The sequence below is a fragment of the Cucurbita moschata genome, unplaced genomic scaffold (genome assembly GCF_002738365.1).
Source record: "Cucurbita moschata cultivar Rifu unplaced genomic scaffold, Cmos_1.0 Cmo_Scf00012, whole genome shotgun sequence".
Lineage (NCBI taxonomy): Eukaryota > Viridiplantae > Streptophyta > Magnoliopsida > Cucurbitales > Cucurbitaceae > Cucurbita > Cucurbita moschata.
Window position 1 is genome coordinate 1140568 of NW_019268528.1, and position 24116 is coordinate 1164683.

The following is a 24116-nucleotide window of genomic DNA, read 5'->3' on the forward strand; positions in this document are numbered from 1 at the left end:
CTACGGTCAATGTTTTCTGCTTCAAGCTTATCTACTTTAGTGGTGTTTTAATGGTTATAAGGCAAAAGTTCGTTAATCTCGAAAATTAAGTTCGAAGATGAAAAAGAGAAGAAACACGAAAAATGTTTGGTTTAAATTGGAGAAACGCTTTGAAAGTAACAAAAGGAGTGGGAATAAGTGTAAAAAGGAAGGCTTGAGGACATAAAAGGTGTTTGATTATTGTCCCAAAAGAGGACAATAATTGTACATAGCAATTCTATGTGCAAATCATACAAACAACCCTATGCCCATCTTTTCATCCTTTTTCAATAATTGGTTCGGCAAGCTTCGAGTAACGAAAGGATACATGAATGAACTAATAAGATATTTGACGGAGAACAATTCTTTATTTAGGAACTTCATTCTGAAAGGATCGGTGTTGATCTGTGAATAATCAAGACAAGTAGGTAACGTATTGTTAAAGACAATTTAAGACAAGTAGTTAACACGGTCATGCTGAAAATGACGGTGGAAAGGAATGTTGAGGCTATCGAGTGTCTTAGAAGGAATTAAAGACAAATAGGGAGCATGACTTGTCACAGTGAATGTCTGTAACAGTCCAGACTCACCGCTAGTAGATATTGTCTTATTTGAGCTTTCTACGTCCTTATAAGGAGTGATTCGTTCCCCTCTCCAACCGATATGAGATCTCAAAATGTTGGAACTATCAAATGTCAAATTCCAAATCTTGGAAACGAGACGTTACATTTTTTAACATTAAATATTACTTGGGTTTATTTTGTTGTATATTTTGTAAAGGTAATGAAATTGCAAGATAAATTACTACATGCCAAGGTAAAACTTTGTTAACTTTTACTGTTAAACAGATTTTTTTTTTTTTTTTTTAAATCACAAATATGGTTTCAATTATTATATTTTAGAACACAACAAGGACAAGACTGGACCTTTTTGTTTCTTTTTACCTTAATTCTCTAAGCTTTTACCTTTTGACAACAGTAAAAGCGTAAAGAGTGTAACTTCTTTTTTTACTGTTTGACAATGAATGTAATTGAATAATACACTTACAAAAATGCACTTAAAACTTTAACCATAAAATTGATGTACAAGTATAATGCCTCTTGATTCAGATTAGGGTTTAAAATTAATTTAATTTTTGTATTTCATCCCGTTTTCTATGATACCTCGAGCGGGTAGATTTTATTAGGCTATTTTCTACGATACCTCAGGCGGGTAGTGCCATTTTCTATAATATCTCATACGGGTAGTCTTTATTAGTCACGCTTTGGCTCTCGAACAGAAATTGGATCCGTCCAAAGCAAGTTTGTTATTCACCCAACATAAAATTACTATCAGCATACTTTTTAATATGGGTATTTCTTAGAAATCGTAAATTGTTTCAAGTTGTCACCGACCCAATATATAATTATTACAAGTCCAAGTCCCTCAGTTGAGTCACTAAACCTCGAACAAAGTACGTCTCCCCCCCCCCCTTAATGGAGGCTCGACTCCTTTTTCTTCATTTTTTTACTATGCAATCTATTAGCACGACTAAATTTAGGGCATGGCTCTCTGATAGCATGTTAGAGGAACACCAATCTTCACAATGATATGTATTGTTCACTTTAAGCATAAGCTCTCATGGCTTTACTTTGGGATTTTCCAAAAGACTTGGTACGGATGGAGAGAGTATTCTTTGATTATAAACACATGATCATTTCCAGCCGATTTTGATTATAAACTCACCATCATTCACTAAATTAGCCGAAGTGGGATTTTCATCATCCAACAAGAACAGACTCTTGATTCAATACCAATACCAAGTTTGAACAAATGGGCATTAGGATTATGGATTCATCATAATCATCAAACAAGAAATTAAGAAACAAATTACAAGAGATCATGAACATATGATGAAAGAAATCTTAAAGCCTAATTAAACTTTGAAATGACGTTCTTCAAGCTGGGGTCGAGCTCCCAGTCGGAGAAGTCCAAACAATGTCCTTCAATGCCGGCCGGAGCTCCTCCCTGCAGAATTGATTGTATTCTAAAGTGTCTCCGTTGTCCTTCTTCACCTCCACCACCACAAACGACGGCGTCATCGCAAAGATATCCACCGCAATCGCTAGTTTCCCCTTTCTCCCCTTCTCTTGCCCCTGCAATCGAACCCACGACTCGCTCTTCCTCACATCGAACTTCACTGCCTTCGCCACTTCCTCAAGCTTCGATATCACACTGCTCGCCGGAGATGAAGTCAAGAATCTAATCTCCTCTTTCTCCTCCCTCTTCTTCTCTTCGAACAACGGCGACAAATCAAACCCTTCCGATAGAGATATTATGTGGAATGCATTCAACGTTTCCGCCGGTTGATTCGATTTCGCCAAATTCTCCTCCATTTCTTCATGCTCCTTCGTAATCACACTCTTCGGTACCGATTTCTTGAACCATAACGACGATGTGATCTTCGCGATACCGACTCTGGTCACCGGATTCGGATCTAGAAGCTTCGTGACAAGGCGGCGAGCTTCGGGAGAGAACCACGGTGGACACCTGAAATCGCCTCTGTAAATCTTCCGGTACATCGCCACCATATTGTCGTCCTGGAATGGAAGGTATCCGGCAAGAAGAACGTACAGGATGACTCCACAGGACCAGAGATCGGCCTTAGCCCCGTCGTATCCCTGCTTTCCCATAACCTCCGGCGCAACGTACGCCGGAGTTCCGCATGTCGTGTGCAACAGTCCGTCTTGCTTCAAATGCTCCGAGAAGGCGGTGAGGCCAAAATCGGTGACCTTAAGGTTTCCGTCCTGATCGAGTAGCAGATTTTCCGGTTTCAGATCGCGGTGGTAAACACCACGGCTATGGCAGAAATCGATTGCAGAGATCAATTGCTGAAAGTAAACCCTAGCCACATCCTCTCGCAACCGACCTTTCACGATTTTGGAGAACAGTTCACCGCCTCTAACAAGCTCCATCGCAAAATAGATCTTCGATTTACTCGCCATCACCTCATGAAGCTCCACAATATTCGGATGCTTCACCCTTTTCATCACAGAGATTTCTCTCTTGATCTGCTCCATCATGCCGATTTTGATGATCTTCTCCTTCCCAACAACTTTCATCGCAACGCTCTTCCCCGTTTGCAGATTCCGGGCATGGTAAACCTTAGCGAAGGTCCCGTGCCCTAAAAGACGGCCGAATTCGTACTTCCCGTCGAGTAAACTCGAGTGTTCACCATCTCTGCCTTTATTCGCCATATGCACCGCCAGATTCCAACTCGATCGAATCGAGATCAGTAGATTATTGTGTTTATTTATTCGTACAGAGTGAATCTAAATGAAGTTAATAAAGAGAAATGGGAAGGAGATAAGAGAAAGGAGTTAGATCACCCGTCTTCGACGTGTTTCCGGTGACAATTTCTGCCGCCAATGATAAAGGTTCCGGATATTCCGATCAACTCAAACAGAATCAGCGAAGCCAATTTCATCTCTCCGCATTCCCAGAAGTGTTCTGAAATCCCACAACTTTTGTCTGCCTGCGTTCTGGTTTTCTTCTTCCGTTCTTCTGGACTAAAACCGCCTTAAAGCTTATATAATGGATTTTGGATGTGAAATTCCTCTTATGCCCCTCTTCTGATTACGCTGTCTTCTTTTTTCCTTCCTTCTATATCCAAAAAATAAATGTGTATTAATTGTATATTCTTAATAATATATATATATATATAATAGAATATTCTTAATTCTTAAATAATAGAAAAAGTGGCAATTTTAATCCAATATCGAATATTTGTAATTTAATACTTTATGATTACTTTTCAATTATTATTCGCGATTAAATCCTATAAAAATAAAAAATAAAAATAAATCATCGACCCTATAAATAAAGTTTATAGATTTCTTTAAAATTAAATTAGATGTATTAAATCAATAAAGCTAAATTTATTATTAATTTTAAAATATACATTTATTATTAAATTTAAAAGTAAATGTGAACTATTCTAAATATAATTTTTCAAAATTGACATGTAATTCTTAAAAAAATATTTAAAAAAAAAATTTACCATTTAATATTTGTACAAAATAGTGTATATAGTTGAGTTCATGATATAATGGTGGGGTCCACAAGTCGCGAATTTTGTCTTGGAATGATACAACATGGAATATAAAGGAATAACCGTCACGGTTTTTGTAACGGGGGATGCGGTGTGGGTCCCGTGAAGCCAAGGGATAAAGTTGTAAATTCACCAGAAATGAAATTCTTGTGCTCTGGTGCTGGTGCTGGTGTGGCCCACTTACAATGGTCCCCAACCATTGCTGTACTGACACGTGTCCTAGGTAAACAGTTTTTTTTATTTAACTTTCCTTAAACGATGTGATTGGACTAGAAGAAGTTGGTACATGAAATTTAATAATTATTGAGATTATTGTTCACTTTATTTATTTAAATTTTTAATAAAATTTAAAAATTAATTACTAAAACATCTATTTATTTATTTATTCAAATATTTAATTAATAACTCCATTTCAATCCATGTCAGACATCACAATCCACCTCTCTTTAGGGCACAGTGTCCTTATTGGCATACCGCCTCATGTCTACCTCCTTCGAGGTGTGGGATATCACAATTCACCCCTCTTCAGGGCCCAACGTCCTTACTGGTACACTGTCTCATGTCTACCCCCGAAGACATCACATTCCACCCCTCTTCAGAGCCCATCGTCCTTATTGGCACACCGCCTCATGTCTACCCCCTTCGGGAGACAACCTCCTCGCTAGCACATTATCCGGTGTGGGAACAACCTTTGTCTACCTCCTTCGGGGAACACACCGCCTCATGTCTACCCCCTTAAGGGAACAACCTCCTCGCTAGCACATCGTCCGGTGTTTGACTCTGATACCATTTGTAACGCCCCAAATTCATCGCTAGCAGATATTGTCCTCTTTGAGTTTTCCCTTTCAGGCTTCCCCTCAAGGCTTTAAAACGCGTCTACTAGGGAGAGATTTTCACACACTTAAGGTATTTCGTTCTCCTCCCTAACCGATGTAGGACATTACTATGAATCTCATTTGAATATGATTTTCGTTCATTCATGTCTCTTATTCAGTGTCATGTTGACTATGAAAAGTGGGTTTGTTTTCAAACTTGGAAGCATTCTATATATTCAACATAAATACAAAAGTTTTAAAACTAAGTTTAGAGTTTTCTTTGAAACTTTTAAAATATTTTTAAATTTTAATTTAATTTTTTAAGACAATTTTTAAGAAATAAATAATAATTAATAAAATATATAAAATAAGAAGCTCTTCCGACAATGGACCCCACCACCCCCGACGGCCGCTACCGGACAAGCTTTTTCTCTCGGACTTACATGCATGAACTAACATAATTAAAATAAATATTAAATTATAATTTTTTTAAAAAAATCGACAAAGCAACTAAAGTATGAATATAAAAAAAATATAAATTTATAATTTTTCTATTTATTTTTTTAATTTATACAGCATCGTTACCATATTAATACTTTTATTATGGCAATAAAATCATGTTTTCCATTAACACATTAAATTTTAAAATAAATAAAAGCATATAAGGAAATGTGTGGAATTGTAATTAGGAAAAATATAAATTATAACAATTTACTCCGTATAACCAAACCATATTTATTTCTCGCTCACCACTTCACAGTTTTAAAATGCATCTGTTAGGGAGAGGCTTTTACACTCTTATACGATGTCGTAAAATGAATTTTAATTATTTTATGATTAATATTATTATTTAAAACTAGACGGAATCTTTGTCTTTTTATTCGTATAAGAAACAGATCCCCTAATGTTAAATAAATAATATCAAAATGAGTTAAAAAAAGACAATAAAAATGCTTTTTTTAAGGAAGAACAATAAAAATATGTACATTGAAAGGTTAAATATAATTATGACAAAGAAAAGTCAAAAAGAAAAAAAAGAAAAAAGAAATTAGAGTTTATCCATTGCACTAACCCATTACCATATGAAATGGATGTATTATACGTTCGTGACAATTTCACACCTAACCAAATTTGGACGGTCCGTTATTTACGCTCCTCGTTTAATTGGATACAATTTTAAAATTTGAACTTTTGATCTTTTGATTCATGTTAGAAGTGTTCGTGAGTTGATTTAGGTAGGATTAGGTTGAGACAATTTTTAGACCTGATTGAATTGTTCGGGTTGTAAATTTTTTAACTCAAACCATTCTCAGTAAATAATAAACTCAACTAAACCGAACCATAAATTTTTTGGGTTGAATTGGTTTGGTTGAGATTTTTTAGGTCCAATCCAATTGTTTGTGTTATAAAATTTTCCAACCCAAACAACAGTCATTAAATAATAAACTCAACCCAATCATAATTTTTTTTTAAACATTTTTTTAAGAGGGATCGAAAATAAATAATAAAAAATAATTATGAAATTAAATAAATATACATGTTAGTTGGAACCCACGAATTAACGTAACTCGAGACTTTCACCCTCAGAAATTTGAGCATCATTTTTTCATTTCTAAGTTTTATGTGATTCGGGCATCATTTTTTCATTTCTAAGTTTTATGTGATTCTTGTGGTAGATTGAATTTGAGACATTCAAGTTCGATCATGGAATGACTGAATTTAGAACAAGGTTACAAATCTTGCTTCGAGATCTTTGATCCCAGAGGTAATCTAATTCTAGCATTATCTCTCAATTGAAACCGGTAACATATTTATTTATTTGAACAGAGTCCAACTCAAATAAATTTATACCTCTAACCTAATTTTCGGTTCATCAAGTTTTTTTAAACCTTCATACAAAATGTTATAATGTCTTAACGAGTTAAGTTATGTTCAAATTAAGACTTCTATCGAATCTCTAAACATCGTAAATAGTTCAAAATAGTTCAAAATGCCTAATATCGAGTAAGTCGAGAAGGTTTAGGCATTTTCAAAATAATATGTAATGATAAAACACGATGGATTGATTTCTACCATAGTGCATGAATTTACATGGTAATTTTGGCTAACTAGCTAAAAAAAAAACAGAGAAAAACAGCCTCAAAATTGTTCAATATTGTCTCTTGAGCTTCGAACTTACCGAAACCGTGTCGTTTTTTGGAGCTACTTCTCCATTTTTAACCTCTTGGTAGTACCGAAAGCTCACGAACACGAAGAACACTGCAAACATCGTACATACAATGTCATATAAAACATGTTACGCAATGCTGTTCCATGTTCAAACCATGCTTTGAAATTCATATGATCGAGTTTTCAGTTCGAAACGGTTACCTGCCCAAACACGATATAGAGTCGAAGAAAAACTCCAGACTACGAAGAAGAGGGCAACAGCCACTGCCTTCTTGTGAGAGCATAACTTCCAAGAACTCCCACAAAGTGTCAACCACTGTTCACCTAAATTTACAAAAGAGAACGCCATAACATCATTACAACTCTTAAAACACATCAACAAAAATCAAAAGAGAACATAATAACGGGTGGATTGTGAGATTCCACATCAGTTGGAGAAGGGAACGAAACATTCATTACAAGAGCGCAAAAGCTTTTACGCGTTTAAATAACTTGAGGGGAAGCTGCTAGTAGTAGGCTTGAGTTGTTACAGATGGTATCAAAGCCAGTCACCCAACAGTGCAAGGCACTGGTAATAGTAGGGCTAGACCCTCTCGAAAGGAAAAGCGCGCCCCAAAGAGGACAGTAGTTGCTAGCGGTGGACTTGGGCTGTTATAGTTCGATCTGTTGTTAGGTTTTATGTTATTCTTTAGGGTTTGGTGACATCTTTCGTAATTACCGACGGTGTTATTGTCGCAAAGCCCCTTTCGTGGGCTAAAGTGTATTATTTCATGATTGTACAAACTAGGCTTTAATAATGAAGAGGTACACAAACTCAATATGAAAGGCTATCAAAGACAGAGTATAAAAGGCAAAGGGTAGTCCCTAGGTTAGAAGGACAAACAACTCTCTCAAAGAGTGAGAGAGGTCACATGGTGGTGAGGCAGCCACATAGGATCCCTAAGGTAGAGACATGTCAACCCTTAGAGATTCGAATTCGTATATGACTCGCATAAGTTCGGCTCATATCTCGAGTCATACGGATTAGAGTGTTGAAAGGAAGAAGATGAGAAAGGATTCGAAAGCCATGGGGAAGAAAGGGTCGGGGTTGCTAAACTGTTGCTCTGATACCATGAAAATATCTGCTAAAATCCCGACACCTAATGGTGGTGAAAGTTCTCTATCTATAATCATTTACAAAATCAAATAAATCACAAGGAAAATAGAAAGAGGATACACGATAGTAGCCTATAATCAAGAGTCAAATATGATGCATATGTAAACCATAATGAAAAGTCAAATATCTTCAACGTTATAAGATATTAGCCTATCATCCATCGTCAAATATGATATATATATATATGGTAAACCGTAATGAAAAGCTAAATATTTTCAACAATACCATTCAACGCTATTAACAATAAATCGAAACACGAACGACAACGTTCCCGATAAACAGCAAATTTAGTCATTAATTTTTTAAATTTGTCTTTAATTGATTTCACTAAAAGTAAAATTAAATTTCATAAATTTACTAAAAATTCTAAACATTTCGAAGAATTACTAGACATAATATATAGACACGAAATTAAATTTATTAAAAAAAAATGGTGATTAATTTTAGAATTTAGGGGACAAAAAAAAAAAGGGATCTTGAAACGAACGGTTGAGATGATTCGATCAAACATCACGCCATCCGACACAGCCGACACGAAAACCCAACGAAGAAACGAATTCACCGACAAAGAAAAACAAATAATTTCATTTAATTATTTTCCCAAAAATTAAAAAATAAAAATAAAATAATTTCTCTGAAAACGTCTCGTGAAGAAAGCTGTGGACCCCACGTGACGACAAAAAAAAAACTTATGGGTTTTAGTTGTGATGTGAAGGGACAATAGAGGGTCAGGATAGTGTCAGAGTGGGACCAGTTTCAGAGTCAAACAAATCGACGCGCCAAAACACAGAGTGTACGGTGTTTTGGTTGTACTCGGCCGTATCCAATTCCAACACCGACAAGACTTATCGACAAAAAGAACGGTAAAAAGTAAAAAGTCGGTGAAGATATATTTTACCGTGGGTAATTAACTTGGGCAGTGTGAAAACCCCAATGAATCCTGTGAGAATCCAATAATAAATAAATAAATAAACCACATTTTAAAATTATTTTAAAAACTAAGTCAAATTTTAAAATTGAAAATAATTTAAATTAATTTTAAAAAAAATTACCACATTTGACGACATTCCAAAGGGTAATGAAGCTACCCCACCTTGCCAACACAAACAGCGTTACACCCAGCTGCAAAATACCAAACAAATATTATTTAATATAATATTCTTTTTACCAAAATCATTTACCTTAATAAATGTAAAATCTCGACCAACCCATATTACTCGATCTAAATCATAAATGTTCGGTTGAATTATATTTTTTTCTTAAATTTTTTAAAAATTTAAAAATATTTCACGGTTGGTAATTTATAAATGTCTCATATTTAATTATTAAAAATTTTAAAAAATCAAACCGACACTATCAATTTTTTAATTAAATGGCCTTCAAGTTTTGATGTTCATTTTGTTTTTTTCTAAATTATTAAATATTAAATCTGGCCATAAGTTTTTAAATGCTATTTTTTTTAAAATAATTATATATGTAATGGAATTTGGAAATTTTAAAAAAAAAATTAAAAAAAAGAAAATTACCTTCATGGTTGCAGAAGGATCTCCCATGAACAGAGCCTTGAGATTTTGCAGCAATTGATTAAGGAAAGGAACAAGTCGTTTAGCAAATCGAATCACTTCTTCTTCTTCAATTGCGTAATGTTCATCATCTGAATCCATTCCTTTTCTCCTGTAATTTTCCCGGGAAAATCAGTCAGAAAATCAAATGGAAAATCAGTGAAGAAAAGAAGAACCCATTTGAGCACCTTCCAAAAATGGAGCTATGGACGAAAATGGCAGCCAGATAAAGAAGACCCATGTGCGAAATAACGCTGATAAAGCTGCAAAAACATTAAATGAAGAATTTACTGAATCACCCAGTTTCTTCTTTCCCTCAACAATGGCGGATTTGGAATTTTTTTTTACCTGATATTCATGTTCTTCATGAAATAACAGAGGATTATAACTAGATTTCCCACTCCGAAAACCAGAGCGGATCTTGAAATATCTCTCCACATTATCAAATCCACTGAAGAACACCGAAGATTTCAAGAAATTGAATTAGGGGAAATGAAAATGAAAATGAAAATCGGGATTTGGGATTTGGGATTTTCTCACCTAATCTCTGTAGATTCTGTTTGTTTCTCGGGAAAGTTTCTGCTGCGATTTTCTTCCGTTCTGGTAAATTGATTTCCTTAACGTCGAAGCTTTCTTTCTCAATCTCTTCTTCATCGAAGGCATCGAAGAAATCTTGAAATGGAGTAGAAGAAATCGCCTTCTCTCTGCATTCATTTTTCTCCGGCGGGGTTTTTCCGGTTCCGTTCGTCGACGGTTTGGTTAACCCGACGGCAGATTTACGAGATTGCTCGGTCTTCTTCCTCGTCGGGTTTCTCTCTATTTTCTCGCCGGGTTTGATTGGGCTGCCGTTGGATCTCAATCTCCGCGCCGGAATCGGACTTTTCCGACTCTGTTCATCGCCGCTGCTCGACAACTCTGGTTTCTCCTCAGCGATGAGAATCGAGTTAAAACCCTCATCGGATTTCCACGTCTTCCTCCTTCCGCTGCCGCCGCTGACGGGGGAGGCGGAAGCAACCGGAAGCCCACATTCGGCATTTCCGTCGTCGCCGTTAAACACCTTAACCCCACCTCTGACTTCATCCAATCTGATTCTACTCTCCCACACAGACCCCGCCACCACGTTCCCCCTCGCCGCCGCTGCCGCCCTCAGCCGGGTCAAATCCATCGCTGCCGCTCCGCCGCCGCAGCCCACCTAAACCCAAAAAGAAAAACCCCCCGCAAAGAAATCTAGAGGTTTAAAAGCAGCGGTGGCAGCAAAACAGGGCGGAGAGAAGAAGAACAGAGAGAATCTCTGTGGCGGTGAACAGAACAGAACAGAACAGAGCCAAATGGACAGCGGCAAGTGGCGGAGGAGGTGGGAGTGATGTGAATTTTCCTTTTCTTTTTCTCGGGAATCTGAAAGGGAAAGTGAAGATGGGAAAATAAATTGAGTGACATCAAAAGAGGAGACTTTGAAGGCTTAATTATGATTCCTATGGAACATTTTCACAATCAAACGTATTCCAATCCAAAGATTTGTATTTTAGTCTACATTTCCAAATATTCGTATTCTTTTTCGAAGTAAATTACTCTTTTACTCGTCTATCCCGTTCGAGGTCGAGATACACGAGGACAAAGGTAGACAAAGAGAAGAGACAAGACAAGCATATTAACCACAAAACAACAAGCACAAAAAGACAGCACAAACAACAATCAATCGCGTGAATAAATTTTAAGAGAGGAAATATCTAAACATACATCCAACCTCGACCCAAAAGAGCAGTGAAGCTAGAGACGGGATCCATGGACCAGAAGGTTACGTTCCATCGAGAGGTGATACATGTCCTTGTTTGGTCCATGGATCTCGTATCTAGCTCATTTAGATGACTTCTCTTATGGGTCGATGGCAAATGTATCTTTAGGTATTCACTCCCTTAGAATTTGTCGATTGATTGTTGTTTGTACTATCTTTTTGTGCGGATTGTTTTCTTTGTACTCGGTTGGGAGCATTATATATTGGATGACCTCTCATTAATTTTCCTATAAAACATGTGAGTGAAGACAAAAAAATGTTGAAAGGATCCGTGTTAGTCTATAGGAGATAGTCTTCACTCTTAGATGTAAAGTAATGTTAGAGTCATCGGTATCGAATTCAAATTCTAAATCCACAACACGAACATTAATGATATAGCATAATTGAAACCTACACGCCACTCCTTTCAGCTCATCACCATGCCACTTTTCCATCATTTAAGATCCAAAATCTCATTATCCCGACCAGCAAATTATTACCCGAACTTTTTCATTTATTCTCGTCTTAGGAGTTGGGAAGTTGTCGTCAAGTTTCCCGATCAAGAGAGAAGAATAATCAAACCACAAACAAGATTCCGAGGCAATTTTTGTTTCCATAAAGATCACACACAAATTAGAACAGGAAATTAATTAGTATGCTATTTTGGTGCAAATCAAATCAAGAGTTGGTATATCATATCAATCCTTAATGCATAAGGTTAATGCTAAGTATGGATTAAATACAATCCTTTTTTAAGTTTAAGTGTAACGGACAAATTTTTTAATTTAATTACCCTTAATATATATATATATATATATAATTGCTCAAAATTTGACCCACCACCAAACAAACATGACAAAAACCACCATTTTAATCAAAATATATTTTTAAAAAAATTTAAACAATGACGAATAAAAAATATTATTATACTCGACACAGACCGATGTCGATTAATATCGTATATCAAAATATGTAGTTTATTAAATATTAAAAAAAATTATACTAGAATTTTAAATTTATTTTTGTAATTTGGAAGTCGTTTTTATTTACTAATTTAAACTAAATTTAAATAATCATTTATTGGTTTAATTCTTATGTTATATTAATATTTATCCTTTAAAAAATACGGAGACCCACCTCGAACGGGTAGAGAAACGAAGATGGAGCTTTGAGAGTTTTTTTTTTTTTTTTCTATTGATAAACTAACGATTATATTCTTCGTCTAATTCAATTGAACCGACAAAAAAATGATGGAAATTAAAATAATTGTGATTAGGAGAACATAATTAATTAATAATTAAACACGTACATAATTGACCACTTTATATTGCGATTACAGCTTAACAGTGGTTTAGTGGCAACATAATCAATGATGCCCAAATTTATATTATTTTATTTTCGATGTTTGTGCCCTTTTTTATTTATTTTATTTTTATTTTCTTATTTTAATTATTGTGGAGGAACAGTTAAATAAATATTGGAATTTAAATGAGGCCTAAAGTGTAACATTTTTATGGCTTTATTTTAAATACAAATATTTAATTTTTATAATTATATATTTAATGTTAAGAAAAAGGGTAATTTATGCATTAGTGTACCTAATTATTAGAATGTATAATTGGTTACTTAATATTTTATTCGAACAAAATCTCTCTTGGTTGTGTTCCATATTGACTAATTAACTTGTTCCAGTTAGATGATGAAAGTTCCGCAATGATTAATTTAGGGAATAATTTTGGATTTGTAAACAAAAAAATATTCTCAATTGGTAAGAGGCCTTTTGTGAAGCCCAAAGCAAACCTATGAGAGGTTATGCTCAAACGGAATAATATCGTATCATTGTGGAGAGTCGTGTTCGTCTAACATTGTATCAAAGCCATACCCTAAACTTAGTCATGCTAATAAATTGGTAAACCCTCAAATGTACAACAAAAGACTCCAAAAGAAAGAGTCAAGCCTCCTTGAAAATAGTAAAAAATGACTAAGACTTTAAAAGAGTTAGCCTCCATTAAGGGGAGGTGTTGATGATGGGTTTATAAACAAACACACAGCCATGAAAGCTTATGCTTAAAGAGGACAATATTATACAATTGTGGAGAGTCATGTTCGTCTAACGGTTTCTACCTTCAAAACAGTTGTTTAATAATTTTTCTTGAGTTTCCCGCTATTGAGTGCGATAAAGTCGAATTTTCAAGCACACGAATTGAAATAGGAACCGATTTGATAAGTGTAAACTTAGTAAACTTCTGAACCTTCTTGAACTCGGGTTCCTAAGACAACACATTGATCGTAATTTGGCTTTGCAATCAAAGTTAATCTGCACAAAGCAAGCACATGAATCAGGCAGTTGGCGATGAGCGGGCCTTGGCTGCAGCTCGTTCTAATGCCTTCAACCTGTTTGCTTCCATTCGAGCTCTCTGTTGCTCTGTGAGCAGAGTTTCATTTGAATTGCTAGTGTTTGGTTCTTCTTGGTTGACAACACCTTCCATAGTTTCCCCAATGGTGAAGGAATCACTTTGCAAATTCATCAATGGCTCCTCCTACAATCATGTACATAAAACCCATCATCAAATGTTGTAGATCGTTAACTCGAGTTAGAAAGAACAAGGATGGAGGTATTCTTGAAGTTTCTCATCAAGTGGAGGGTTCGATTCAAATACCAATATGCAGCCACAGGTTTTGACCTAAGATATTGTTTTTCATCATATTTAAAGAAAGTACTTTGAACCTAGAGACATTATGTAACGCTCAAGCCTACTGCTAGCAAATATGGTTCTTTTTAGACTTAAACTTTCGAGCTCAAGATTTTTAAAACATGTCTGCAAGGGAAAATTTTCTATATCCCTATAAAAAATGTTTCATTCTCCTCCCCAAAATTTCACAGAGATGCACGTTAAATTAAACAACCATTTCAAAATCATTAGCAAACACGGAAACTAAAACTATAGACTTTCATGGCGTTTCTTTTCCAGCCAGTAGGTGACTATTCTATGACCAAATATGAAGATACATTAACTTGTGCAATAATTAGAAAGGGCGCACCTAATAAAATAAGTTTTAAGTGCAAATTATAAGTAATTGGGTCATTAACATGTAGATTTTTAATAATCAGCACTGACAATGACTGAAAACATAGTTTGATTCATTACTACTATTCCTGAAATCTACATTTACGGTTCATGGTAAAGTTTCTTCATTCAATTCAATATCTGGGAGGGTTTTCTCAGTAAGAAACGGTACGATCAAAACTAACTCAATCGTAAAGATGGAAAGCAACCAAGTGTTCAAGAAAAAAAATGAAGAGAGAGAGACTTACTTCCGTAGCTTTCTCATAAACTTCCTGAAGCATGTCCTCTTCAATGTCATCAGCACCATTATTCTTGAAAGAAGCCTCTTCCTGATTATCGAATAAGCCCTCCGAGTCTTTGGCTTCTGCAAGCATTGACAGACGAGTTGAAGTTCAAGACAAGGGGTACTCAAATAATGATTAGTTTTAGAATCTTTTTTTTCCCGATCATTATTTCAAGAGTATAGTTCAGAACATAAGAACATATTACTACAATTGATGGGTTCTAACTTTCTAGGTTTCACTTTGTAATGTCCAAAACCTACGGCTAGTAAATATTGTCATCTATCATCTTTGGGATTTTCCTTTTGGACTTCCTTTCAAGATTTTTTAAAACAGGTCTACTAGGTATTAGGGAGAGGTTTCCACGCCCTTATAAGGAATATTGGATGTTTTCAAGGAACTCTTGTCTTGGGTGGCCATAAAAAACTGATGATAGAACTAGTATATCTTTCATTCGTGTTGTTCAATGTTCATAGCTATAGACATGGCTTCTTTTCGAGAAATTACATGATACCTTACTCTAGAAATCAGTATAGAACACCAATAAACTAATGCATCATGTTCGATTTCAACCGCTTTTTTCTTTAATAATTGTTTCTTGCTTCCTTGTTTTGGAAGTTCGATTAACTTCAAATTTATCATCTGAACCAATGTTGAACTTTTAAATAGAGTTAGAGGACAGTACTTATCTTACTAAACACGAACACAATTAGATAACATACATTCTATTATAACCAAACAGATGATAAAAATACTGATAGTGAGTGTCTTTCAATAAAGGAGAACACTAGAAACTACCGTTTTCATTATTGATATCATCATCAGCATCATTTACAATGGGTGATTCGCGCCACTTTGTAGGATCTCCTCCCCTGGCAACTTTCTCTCTTAGTTCTCCAAGACACATCTGCTAAAAATATGGCTTTTCAGAAAGAACACCAATTCATTGCAAAATAGATATCATATAACCAACAAAGTTGCTCATTATTGATTCAATGGGTTTCTTAAGAGCAGTTCATTTAGTTCAAATGGCAACTATATTAGTATGTTAATAGGCCAAACTTCTGTACTTTGACATGCATACCAATCCAGCTAGCTATATATATCTACACCTCTGCGATGCCTTCATCATAAAAGAACATATAAATTCAGGGTTCATGCACATTTTTACCTTAACCCGTTTCGTAGCAGCTACTTGTTCAACCTTATGTACAAAATGCTCGAAAGGGTAATAAGGGAGTATATGAGAATGCCATTCCCTGTATAAGCCAATCAAGTTTTCCAAATCACTGATCTACAAAACAACAATCAAAAGTATAATTCAGTCATTATAAGAATCAAATCATTAGAAGATGAAAGATATATACAGCTGAATTTCAATGGAAAAGGATTTGCAATCTGGTTGTACGCTAAGTAGCGCCCAATAAACAAACTATTCAGGTAAATCCCGATTGCCGCTGATGGCAGTTCTTCAAAAGAAATCATTATTGGCACTCAACTTTGTTTCTAATGATACATCAACACAAAGACCTAAAACCTCAGGGAGCCATTAACTAACCAAAACACCTCATAATTTCCTATACTAACCATGTTCATATCTAAGATGATACGAAAACACGCCACACTCTAGAAATTAGTATTTCTTGTAGAGATGTCTCGATAAACAACTCGTATATACCATATCAGAACAAATCGACCAATTACATAATAGTAGGAAGGATAGGAATGGAACCAAATAATAAAGAAGATAACCTCGTGTCCACGGCCGCGATACTTGAAAGCGCGAGGAAAATGGCGAAGGACATAACCTAGACCATCCTCGGAAAGGAGTAGCTCGGGTGTGAGCTTGGGCCTGACTCTGGGAGCCTTTTTGGGCTTCTCTGCAACTTTTGAAGGGGCAGCAGGAGCAGAAGAGGAAGGAGGACTCGAAGAATTGGGATTTGGAGCAGAGGAAGGACAATCACGAGACCAGTGGCCCGGCTTCCCGCACTTGTAGCATCCCGTCGGCGCTGCGACGGCGGCGTTGTCCTTATCCATGTTCGATCCCTCTCGCTATTCGCAAACTTCACTCGGCGGGGAAAGATTGTTTGGAAAATTTTCTCAACAATCTGAATTGAGCTGTGATTATGAACAAATCATCATAAACCCCATTTGCCAAACTTCATTGAATGTTTTGGCGGGAACCTTGGCGCCATTGCCACATCTAAGCAAAGAAAAAAAAAATGACACAATTTTATATATAATTAAAACCTCAAATTAATAATTATATTAATTAACAATTTTAATTTTTTTTTTTAGCATTTCACTAAATTATTAAAAATCTCAAATTTTGTATTTGGTTTTTAAAAAATAATTTTAATAGTTATGTAAAATTGAAAAAGAGTTCCATCATTAATATCCTTAAACATAATTAAAAATAAAATAATAATAAAAAATACTCTTATTATTAACTTCGGAACTTACTCAAATCTAACTACCTCTATATTCACATGGCTCCTGCATACTCTCGACCATTCATCATGATTTATCTAAAAATCTAAAAAATAATAATAATAAATATAAAAATATTCAGTAAACAACTCATTTAAAAAATTATTATTGTTATTATACGAACAAAAATGGTATCACGTATTTAAATAGAAATTAGTAATTTTCAAAGTTAATTTAGACTAATTAATTGTATTAAATGTCATTGAGTGAATTAAATTAAATATATTATTTGTTATTGTTATTAATTAATTGGGAGTGGCAACTTTTGTAAATTAAAAAAAAAATGGACGACTTAATTTTTAATATAGACTTTCCATATAACATCTAACAAATCTCGAATGTATTCATTTTTTTTCTTCAAATAATACGTACGTATTTCTGTTTGAAAGTCGTGACAATAGTATTCTAATGAAAGCACGAGAAAGAGAAATCTCATAATTATTTCTTCGATCTTCTAGTTCCCTTCCTATTGCACGATACAAATGGGCTCTCTCATTGAGCCCCGATAAAGAGATCATTCAATGTAAGTGTCAGTTGTCGCGATTATGCTCGTTCAAGACAATGTTGCTTAAGGCCGGGCGCATGTCAGATGTCTCACTCATACTTGTCTAATATGTGTTGTGTTATGGGTACATGCGTGTTCCAAATTTGTTTTACTTACTATCGTGTATAGTTAGGTTTTTATTGGTCATGTCACGTCATTATGGCTGTAGTTGTTAGTGCTATGTTTGAGCTAGTAATAATCTAACACTAGTTCTCGATAAAATTAAAAGCTAAAGACACTTTTAAAAAGTTGGATTTTTTTTATACGAGTCATCTCGATCATGGATGAACGTTCTTCGCCTTCAAACTATTTTGAAATATACTTATGATATGAGCCTCGAATCTTCAATTAATAGGTCTGAGGTTTGAATATGGGCAATACGATTGAGAGCTCACATGGTTCGTTAAAAGAAAAGAGGCCCCATTTCCCATGGGCAAGTGGCAGCAAAAGGCGGGCGAGTTAATCTTCATCTCCCCTCTTCCCACTCTCGCGCCTCATTGGTTTCATCGTCCGCCGTCCACCCGCCACCTGCAACGCCTCCTCCTTCCTTCTCCGTTGGGCGGAGTTTCCTAAGCTGTACCTTTCTTTTACTTCCGGCGAATCAATTTCACTTGCCCTCTCGAATCAGATTCGCTTCTTTTCAGCTAATACCCGATGGCTTCCTCGCTCGCTTCAGCTTCAGCTGCTTCCGTAGTGGCCAAATCTCCTTGCACGGCCATGGCTCGCCGCGATATAAACCACAAGAACTCTCATTGCGCGCTCTCTTTTCGGCTCCCTCACAAGCCCAAACTCCGAATCTTCACCAGGGTATGCGCCAATTCATCTCCCTCGTTGAATGATAAGTAGAATTTCTGTCCTATTTGTGCTAATTGTGGTTATTTTATGTGTTGCGCTTCTGATTTACGATTATTCCGCACTGTGATCTTCTGTGTTGCTTTTGAATTCGTTGGTGGCTACATTTGCACTTCGTGATTGGAAAAACAAACTGGAAGAATGTGTTTGGAGGGTTCTTTTAAATGAAATTTTTGGACTGTTTTATTGGTATAGAGATTTTAAGGAGTGAAAGAGATACATTAATTGCGGTGTAAATTGGGTACAAATCGTTAGGAATCACGGATCTCCATAATGGTATGATGTTGTCCACTTTGAGCATAAATTCTCATGACTTTGCTTTTGGTTTCCCCAAAAAGCCTTATACCAATGGAGATAGTATTCCTTACTTATAAACTCATGATCTTACTTAATTAGGCAATGTGAGACTACTTCTCTCAATTATCCTCAACAATCCTTCACTCGAACAAAGTACACCATAGAGCCCTTGGCCTATGGAGCCCTCGAACAGCCTCCCCTTAATTGAGGCTCAACTCCTTTCTTTGAAGCTCTCGAACAAAGTACACATTTTGTTATACACTTTTGTCACTTTTGACTACACCTTTGAGGTTCACAACTTTTTTGTTCGATATTTGAGAATTTTATTGACATGTCTGAGTTAAGGACATGACTTTGATACCATGTTAGGAATCACAAATCTCCACAATGGTATGATATTGTTCACTTTGAGCATAAATTCTCATGGCTTTGTTTTTGGTTTCCCCAAAAGGTCTCATACCAATAGAGATGTATTCCTTACTTATAAACTCATGTTCATCTACTTAATTAGCCAATGTGGGACCTCCTCCCTACGATCTTCAACCATGCACATATTAACTTTTTCACCATTAAAGAATGTGATTTAAGCATTATGTTGCAGGGTGTGCAGCCTGTTCGTAAGCATCTAACTCCTGTACAGGCACAGTTGAATGAGGTATGTATGCTTACATCAAATTCTTATATCAAATAGGATTTTATTTGTTGAAGTATTCACTCTTTCCTAACGTGCTGTTCTTGAAGTCGTCTATTTCATTGAAGGATCCTGTTGATGCACCTAATGCTGCAAAAGTTTCATCTGAATCTGATGTTTTAGCATCAGATGGAAGTGCCAAACCATTGAGTGATCAATCTTCTAAAGTTTTGGCAACGGAAAAGTCAATCTCTGAGTTCATTACTCAAGTTTCAAGCCTTATCAAGTTAGCTAGCTCAATCTGTGACCTTTTCCTCTAAAATAACCTACACATGGATGTGGTATAACATTTTTTTACCTGCTTGCAGACTGGTTGATTCCAGAGATATTGTAGAGTTGCAACTGAAACAGCTCGACTGTGAAGTGATAATCCGAAAAAAGGAGGCCTTACCACAACCGCCGCCTCCTGCTGCCATTCCTATGCCATATGCACCCCCACCTTCAGTAGCACAGTCAGTTCCTCCCCCTGTGCCTGCTGCACTGCCAGCGCCCGCTTCTCCTGTTTCAAGCCTGCCATCTTCACCTCCTGCTGCTAAGTCGGCCAAGTCCTCCCTTCCACCTCTTAAATGTCCTATGGCAGGCACATTCTACCGTAGTCCAGGACCTGGGGAGCCACCATTTGTTAAGGTAATTGGAATGGCTCTGCTGCAACTTCTTATTTGATTGTCTTGGGGCTTATTTGTGGGGTTCTTCATATAGGTTGGAGATAAAGTACAGAAAGGACAAGTCTTGTGCATCATTGAGGCCATGAAATTAATGAACGAAATAGAAGTAAGATTTCCCCTCTTCATCCATTTAAATCTTATGAATGCGAGAAGTTATATTGAATTTTACCATCGTTAGATTTGATCCAATTCTACCACTGCTTGCTATCTCATTGTCTTTAGTTTTATTTCCGTTCTCTGTTTGATTTGCTAACAATATATTCCATACTTACCATAGTATTATTGTCCATTGATGCGGGAATAATGACTGTTTATGACAACCTGATCATGGGTGAAACAACCACTGTTTTTCCTCTGTAGTAAACATTCACCTCTCTTGTTACATTTCAAAGAATATTGATGTGACTGAATATAGGAAAAATGGAGCAATAATAGTGAGATGCCACATCGGTTGGGGAGGAGAACGAAGCATTCTTTATAACAGTGTGGAAACCTCTCCCTAGCAGATGCGTTTTAAAAACCTTGAGGGGAAGCCCAAAAGGGAAAGCCCAAAGAGTACAATGTCTGCTAGCGGTGGACTTGGGCCATTACAAATGGTATCAAAGCCAGACACCGGGCGATGTGCCAACGAGAAGATTGAGCCCTGAAGGAGGTGGACATGAGGCGGTGTGCCAACAAGGACGTTGGACCCTGAAGGGGGGGTCCCACATCGATTGGATTAAGGAAAGAGTACCAGCGAGGACACTGGGCCCCGAAGGGGGGTGGATTGTGAGATCTCACATCGGTTGGGGAGGAGAACGAAACATTCTTTATAATGGTATGGAAACCTCTCCCTAGCAGACACATTTTAAAAACCTTGAGGGGAAGTCCGAAAGGGAAAGCTCAAAGAGGACAATATCTGCTAGCGGTGAGCTTGGTTGTTACAAATTTCATCTGAGTTAACATTTGTACGAACAATATAGGGAGACAGAATTAGATCTGACCATTGTAGTTTGTTTCGTATTGTTCCATGAGAACAATTTACCCCTACAAGATAATCGGTAGTAAATCTCCTATCAGTCCTGTCCAACCCACAACTAATATTTGGTTCTTTGATCATTCCTAGTGATTCTATTTATAGATCAACAAGCTTTTGTCAAACAACGTATGAAAAACTGCAAAGGAAGCTTGCACAAAGGTGCTCCAATTGGTATTAATTACAAAAGAAAAAAAAAAAGACATGCATCACGAAGATGCCTTATAACACAAGGACACAGTTGCCTAGAACATATCCTATTCAATTAAAGTCACGGCCTCAAGAAGAAACCTTGAAGTGAATAGCCTCCCACACATGGTCCCAACGCTCTCTATCTTAAAACTTTGAAAGTTTCTTTCCTTACTGGCTGCAATCCACATAAATTTGAGCATTGGGATTCAGATCCAAACCATAAAGCCTCTGGTTCAAGGACCTAACACCATCTTCATGGGAGCACCAAGAAATACCAAAAGAATTAAGTAGGGCGAACCACCATTTTTAGCTAATTTGGAAACAAGAAAATAAATCCTGTGTTATTAAAGTATAAATGAACAACAATAGTGAGATTGAACAAAACGATTTAGGGGCTTTTGAATTACATCAGTTGTGCTTAATCCATTAAACAATTGTGAGATCCCATATCGGTTGGAGAGGGGAACGAGATATTCCTTATAAGAGCGTGGAAGCTTCTCCTGAGTAGACGTGTTTTAAAACCGTGAGGCTGACGGCGATACGTAAGGAGCCAAAGTGGACAATATTTGTTAGCAATGGGCTTGGGGTTGCTACAAATGGTACCAGAGCTAGTCATTGGGTGGTGTGCCAACGAGTGGATTATGAGATCCTACGTCGGTTAGAGAGGGAAACGAAACATTCCTTATAAGGGTGTGGAAACCTCTCCCTAGTAGACGCGTTTTAAAATCGTGAGGTTGATGATGATACGTAACTGGCCAAAACGGACAATATTTACTAGTGGTGGGCTTGGGCTGTTACAAAGGTCCTAAGTTTGTTTTGGAACATGAAATATAGTTGGGAACACCGTTTTAAATTCAACTTCATTACATCAATATTTCAACTCTCCTCTCCCTTCTAGATATGGAAATTTGAATAGAGCCCAAACATGTGGAAACCAATATTAGTTGGAAAGGAATGGCGTTACACGGGTTTGATCATAGAAGCATATCTTATGATACCATGTAGATTTAATTATATCAATATTTCAACAAAAAGTTCGAGAAAATTAGCAAGAAAGTGTGTTTACAATAGAGTAGAACTTCGATAGATCTTGTTTGATTTTTTTTGTATTATTAGCTAATCTCTGCTCTTAATAAAATTTAATTTACAGGCCGATCAATCTGGAACCATAGTCGAGGTTCTTGCAGAGGACGGGAAGCCTGTCAGCGTCGGTGTGGTAAGTCATTCTAACCACCATTACAGTTACTGGAATGAATAGCTTAACTCTACATTGTTTGTTTGTATGGATTTGTGGGCTTGAACCTTCTTCTGGTTTCTCTGCAGCCTTTGTTTGTCATTCAACCTTAGGCCAATCCGGGTTTCGATTACACGAGACGAGTAAAGGAGATGAGATTAAGCTGAGTTTGGGAAGCAAATTGAGTTTCCGAGCAAGTTCGGGTTGTGAGTTAGTTATTGGCAGTGTCCTTTTCCCCCGTTCTTCTTTCGTTTTCCTCTTCAGTTGAGCGTAGTCATGATAGAGATTGTGTTGATGAACATATCAATTCCTTTTCCAGTTTTCGTGTGAACTTTCAACTTTCTTTGTGAAATCAGATATATATATATTCCTTTTCCATCTAATACTGCTTTTCTCATCAATCCTGAAAGAATAATCCATCTCCCCCACATCTTTTTTGATAAAAGTTTTGGCATTGACACCTTTTCTATCAGTTGCTTATCTCATTAATGTCTGTATGGATGTAAGATCTTGTAGCCTCTTGGTTCCGCTGTGTTTGAATGTACTTGTATGAAATAAGAAGTGCCCTCATTCAGTGATTCTCGTAGCACCATGAGTGAACGGAGCTTATCCTTGACCAACTCGTAAGTAGCATTCTAAGTTGGTAGGAAGTTGGGGATAGATATAGATCCTTCTACCTATTCTCGGAGTGTTGGAAATAGATCAATTGGGTTTTTTTATTTTGAATTTCTCCATCACTTGAAATAATCTGCACTGGCACAAGGATATTCAAAGATATCTATAACAGTTCTAAATAAGACTTTGAATCAGGTTTGGGAGGATCATCGATGACTGACTTTAGAAAAAGTACCATTTGTCTATGAGTTCGTGAAAACTTTCATCTGGTTCTCGGATTTCCCGTTTTAAATTTTGGCGTCCACAGAAAACAAAATAGATTGACGTAAGCCTCAATCTCAAATAGTTGAATTTCTTCCATCAAGTTGCCAACTAGTATTGATTTGCACGAGTAAACAAGCTAGAGAACCTCTTAGGACCACATTAACTTAACAAATTCATATCCATAATTTAATCTTACGACGCCTCGATTAATGCTTACCTTACGTCAATATTAGTTGAAGTACTGATGAGATGTGAAACGATCCGTTAATCTAGGTAGAAAATATAAAACTCATACGAGTTATTTTACCTATAATTTTTCGTTAGTAC

The 24116-nt window shown here is 36.4% G+C and overlaps 4 protein-coding genes across 5 annotated transcripts; 1 reads left to right on the forward strand and 3 right to left on the reverse strand.

Moving 5' to 3' along the window:
- Window positions 1-1811: 1811 nt before the first annotated feature.
- Window positions 1812-3570, reverse strand: LOC111450662 (CBL-interacting serine/threonine-protein kinase 6-like). The gene has a single exon (XM_023090896.1). It carries the CDS (start codon window positions 3252-3254, stop codon window positions 1956-1958), a length of 1299 nt encoding a protein of 432 aa, XP_022946664.1. The 5' UTR covers window positions 3255-3570; the 3' UTR covers window positions 1812-1955.
- A 3354-nt stretch (window positions 3571-6924) lies between these two features.
- LOC111450663 (reticulon-like protein B21) lies at window positions 6925-11255 on the reverse strand. The gene is made up of 8 exons (XM_023090898.1): window positions 10351-11255; window positions 10159-10261; window positions 9999-10073; window positions 9775-9922; window positions 9301-9370; window positions 9147-9188; window positions 7294-7416; window positions 6925-7182 (listed from the first exon to the last, which is right to left on the reverse strand). The coding sequence occupies exons 1-8, from the start codon at window positions 10973-10975 to the stop codon at window positions 7073-7075; spliced, it is 1296 nt and encodes a 431-aa protein (XP_022946666.1). The 5' UTR covers window positions 10976-11255; the 3' UTR covers window positions 6925-7072.
- Window positions 11256-13758: 2503 nt separating this feature from the next.
- LOC111450673 (TIMELESS-interacting protein) lies at window positions 13759-17074 on the reverse strand. The gene is made up of 5 exons (XM_023090913.1): window positions 16683-17074; window positions 16102-16224; window positions 15729-15837; window positions 14898-15013; window positions 13759-14121 (listed from the first exon to the last, which is right to left on the reverse strand). Exons 1-5 carry the CDS (start codon window positions 16965-16967, stop codon window positions 13921-13923), a joined length of 834 nt encoding a protein of 277 aa, XP_022946681.1. The 5' UTR covers window positions 16968-17074; the 3' UTR covers window positions 13759-13920.
- Window positions 17075-18373: 1299 nt separating this feature from the next.
- LOC111450672 (biotin carboxyl carrier protein of acetyl-CoA carboxylase, chloroplastic-like) lies at window positions 18374-23293 on the forward strand. 2 transcript variants are annotated; one of them, XM_023090911.1, is made up of 7 exons: window positions 18374-18771; window positions 19715-19768; window positions 19855-20030; window positions 20113-20431; window positions 20504-20575; window positions 22827-22892; window positions 23000-23293. In XM_023090911.1, exons 1-7 carry the CDS (start codon window positions 18619-18621, stop codon window positions 23021-23023), a joined length of 864 nt encoding a protein of 287 aa, XP_022946679.1. In that variant the 5' UTR covers window positions 18374-18618; the 3' UTR covers window positions 23024-23293. The 2 variants fall into 2 exon arrangements, with proteins under 2 accessions (XP_022946679.1, XP_022946680.1); XM_023090912.1 differs by having other exon boundaries at window positions 19873-20030.
- Window positions 23294-24116: the final 823 nt, after the last annotated feature.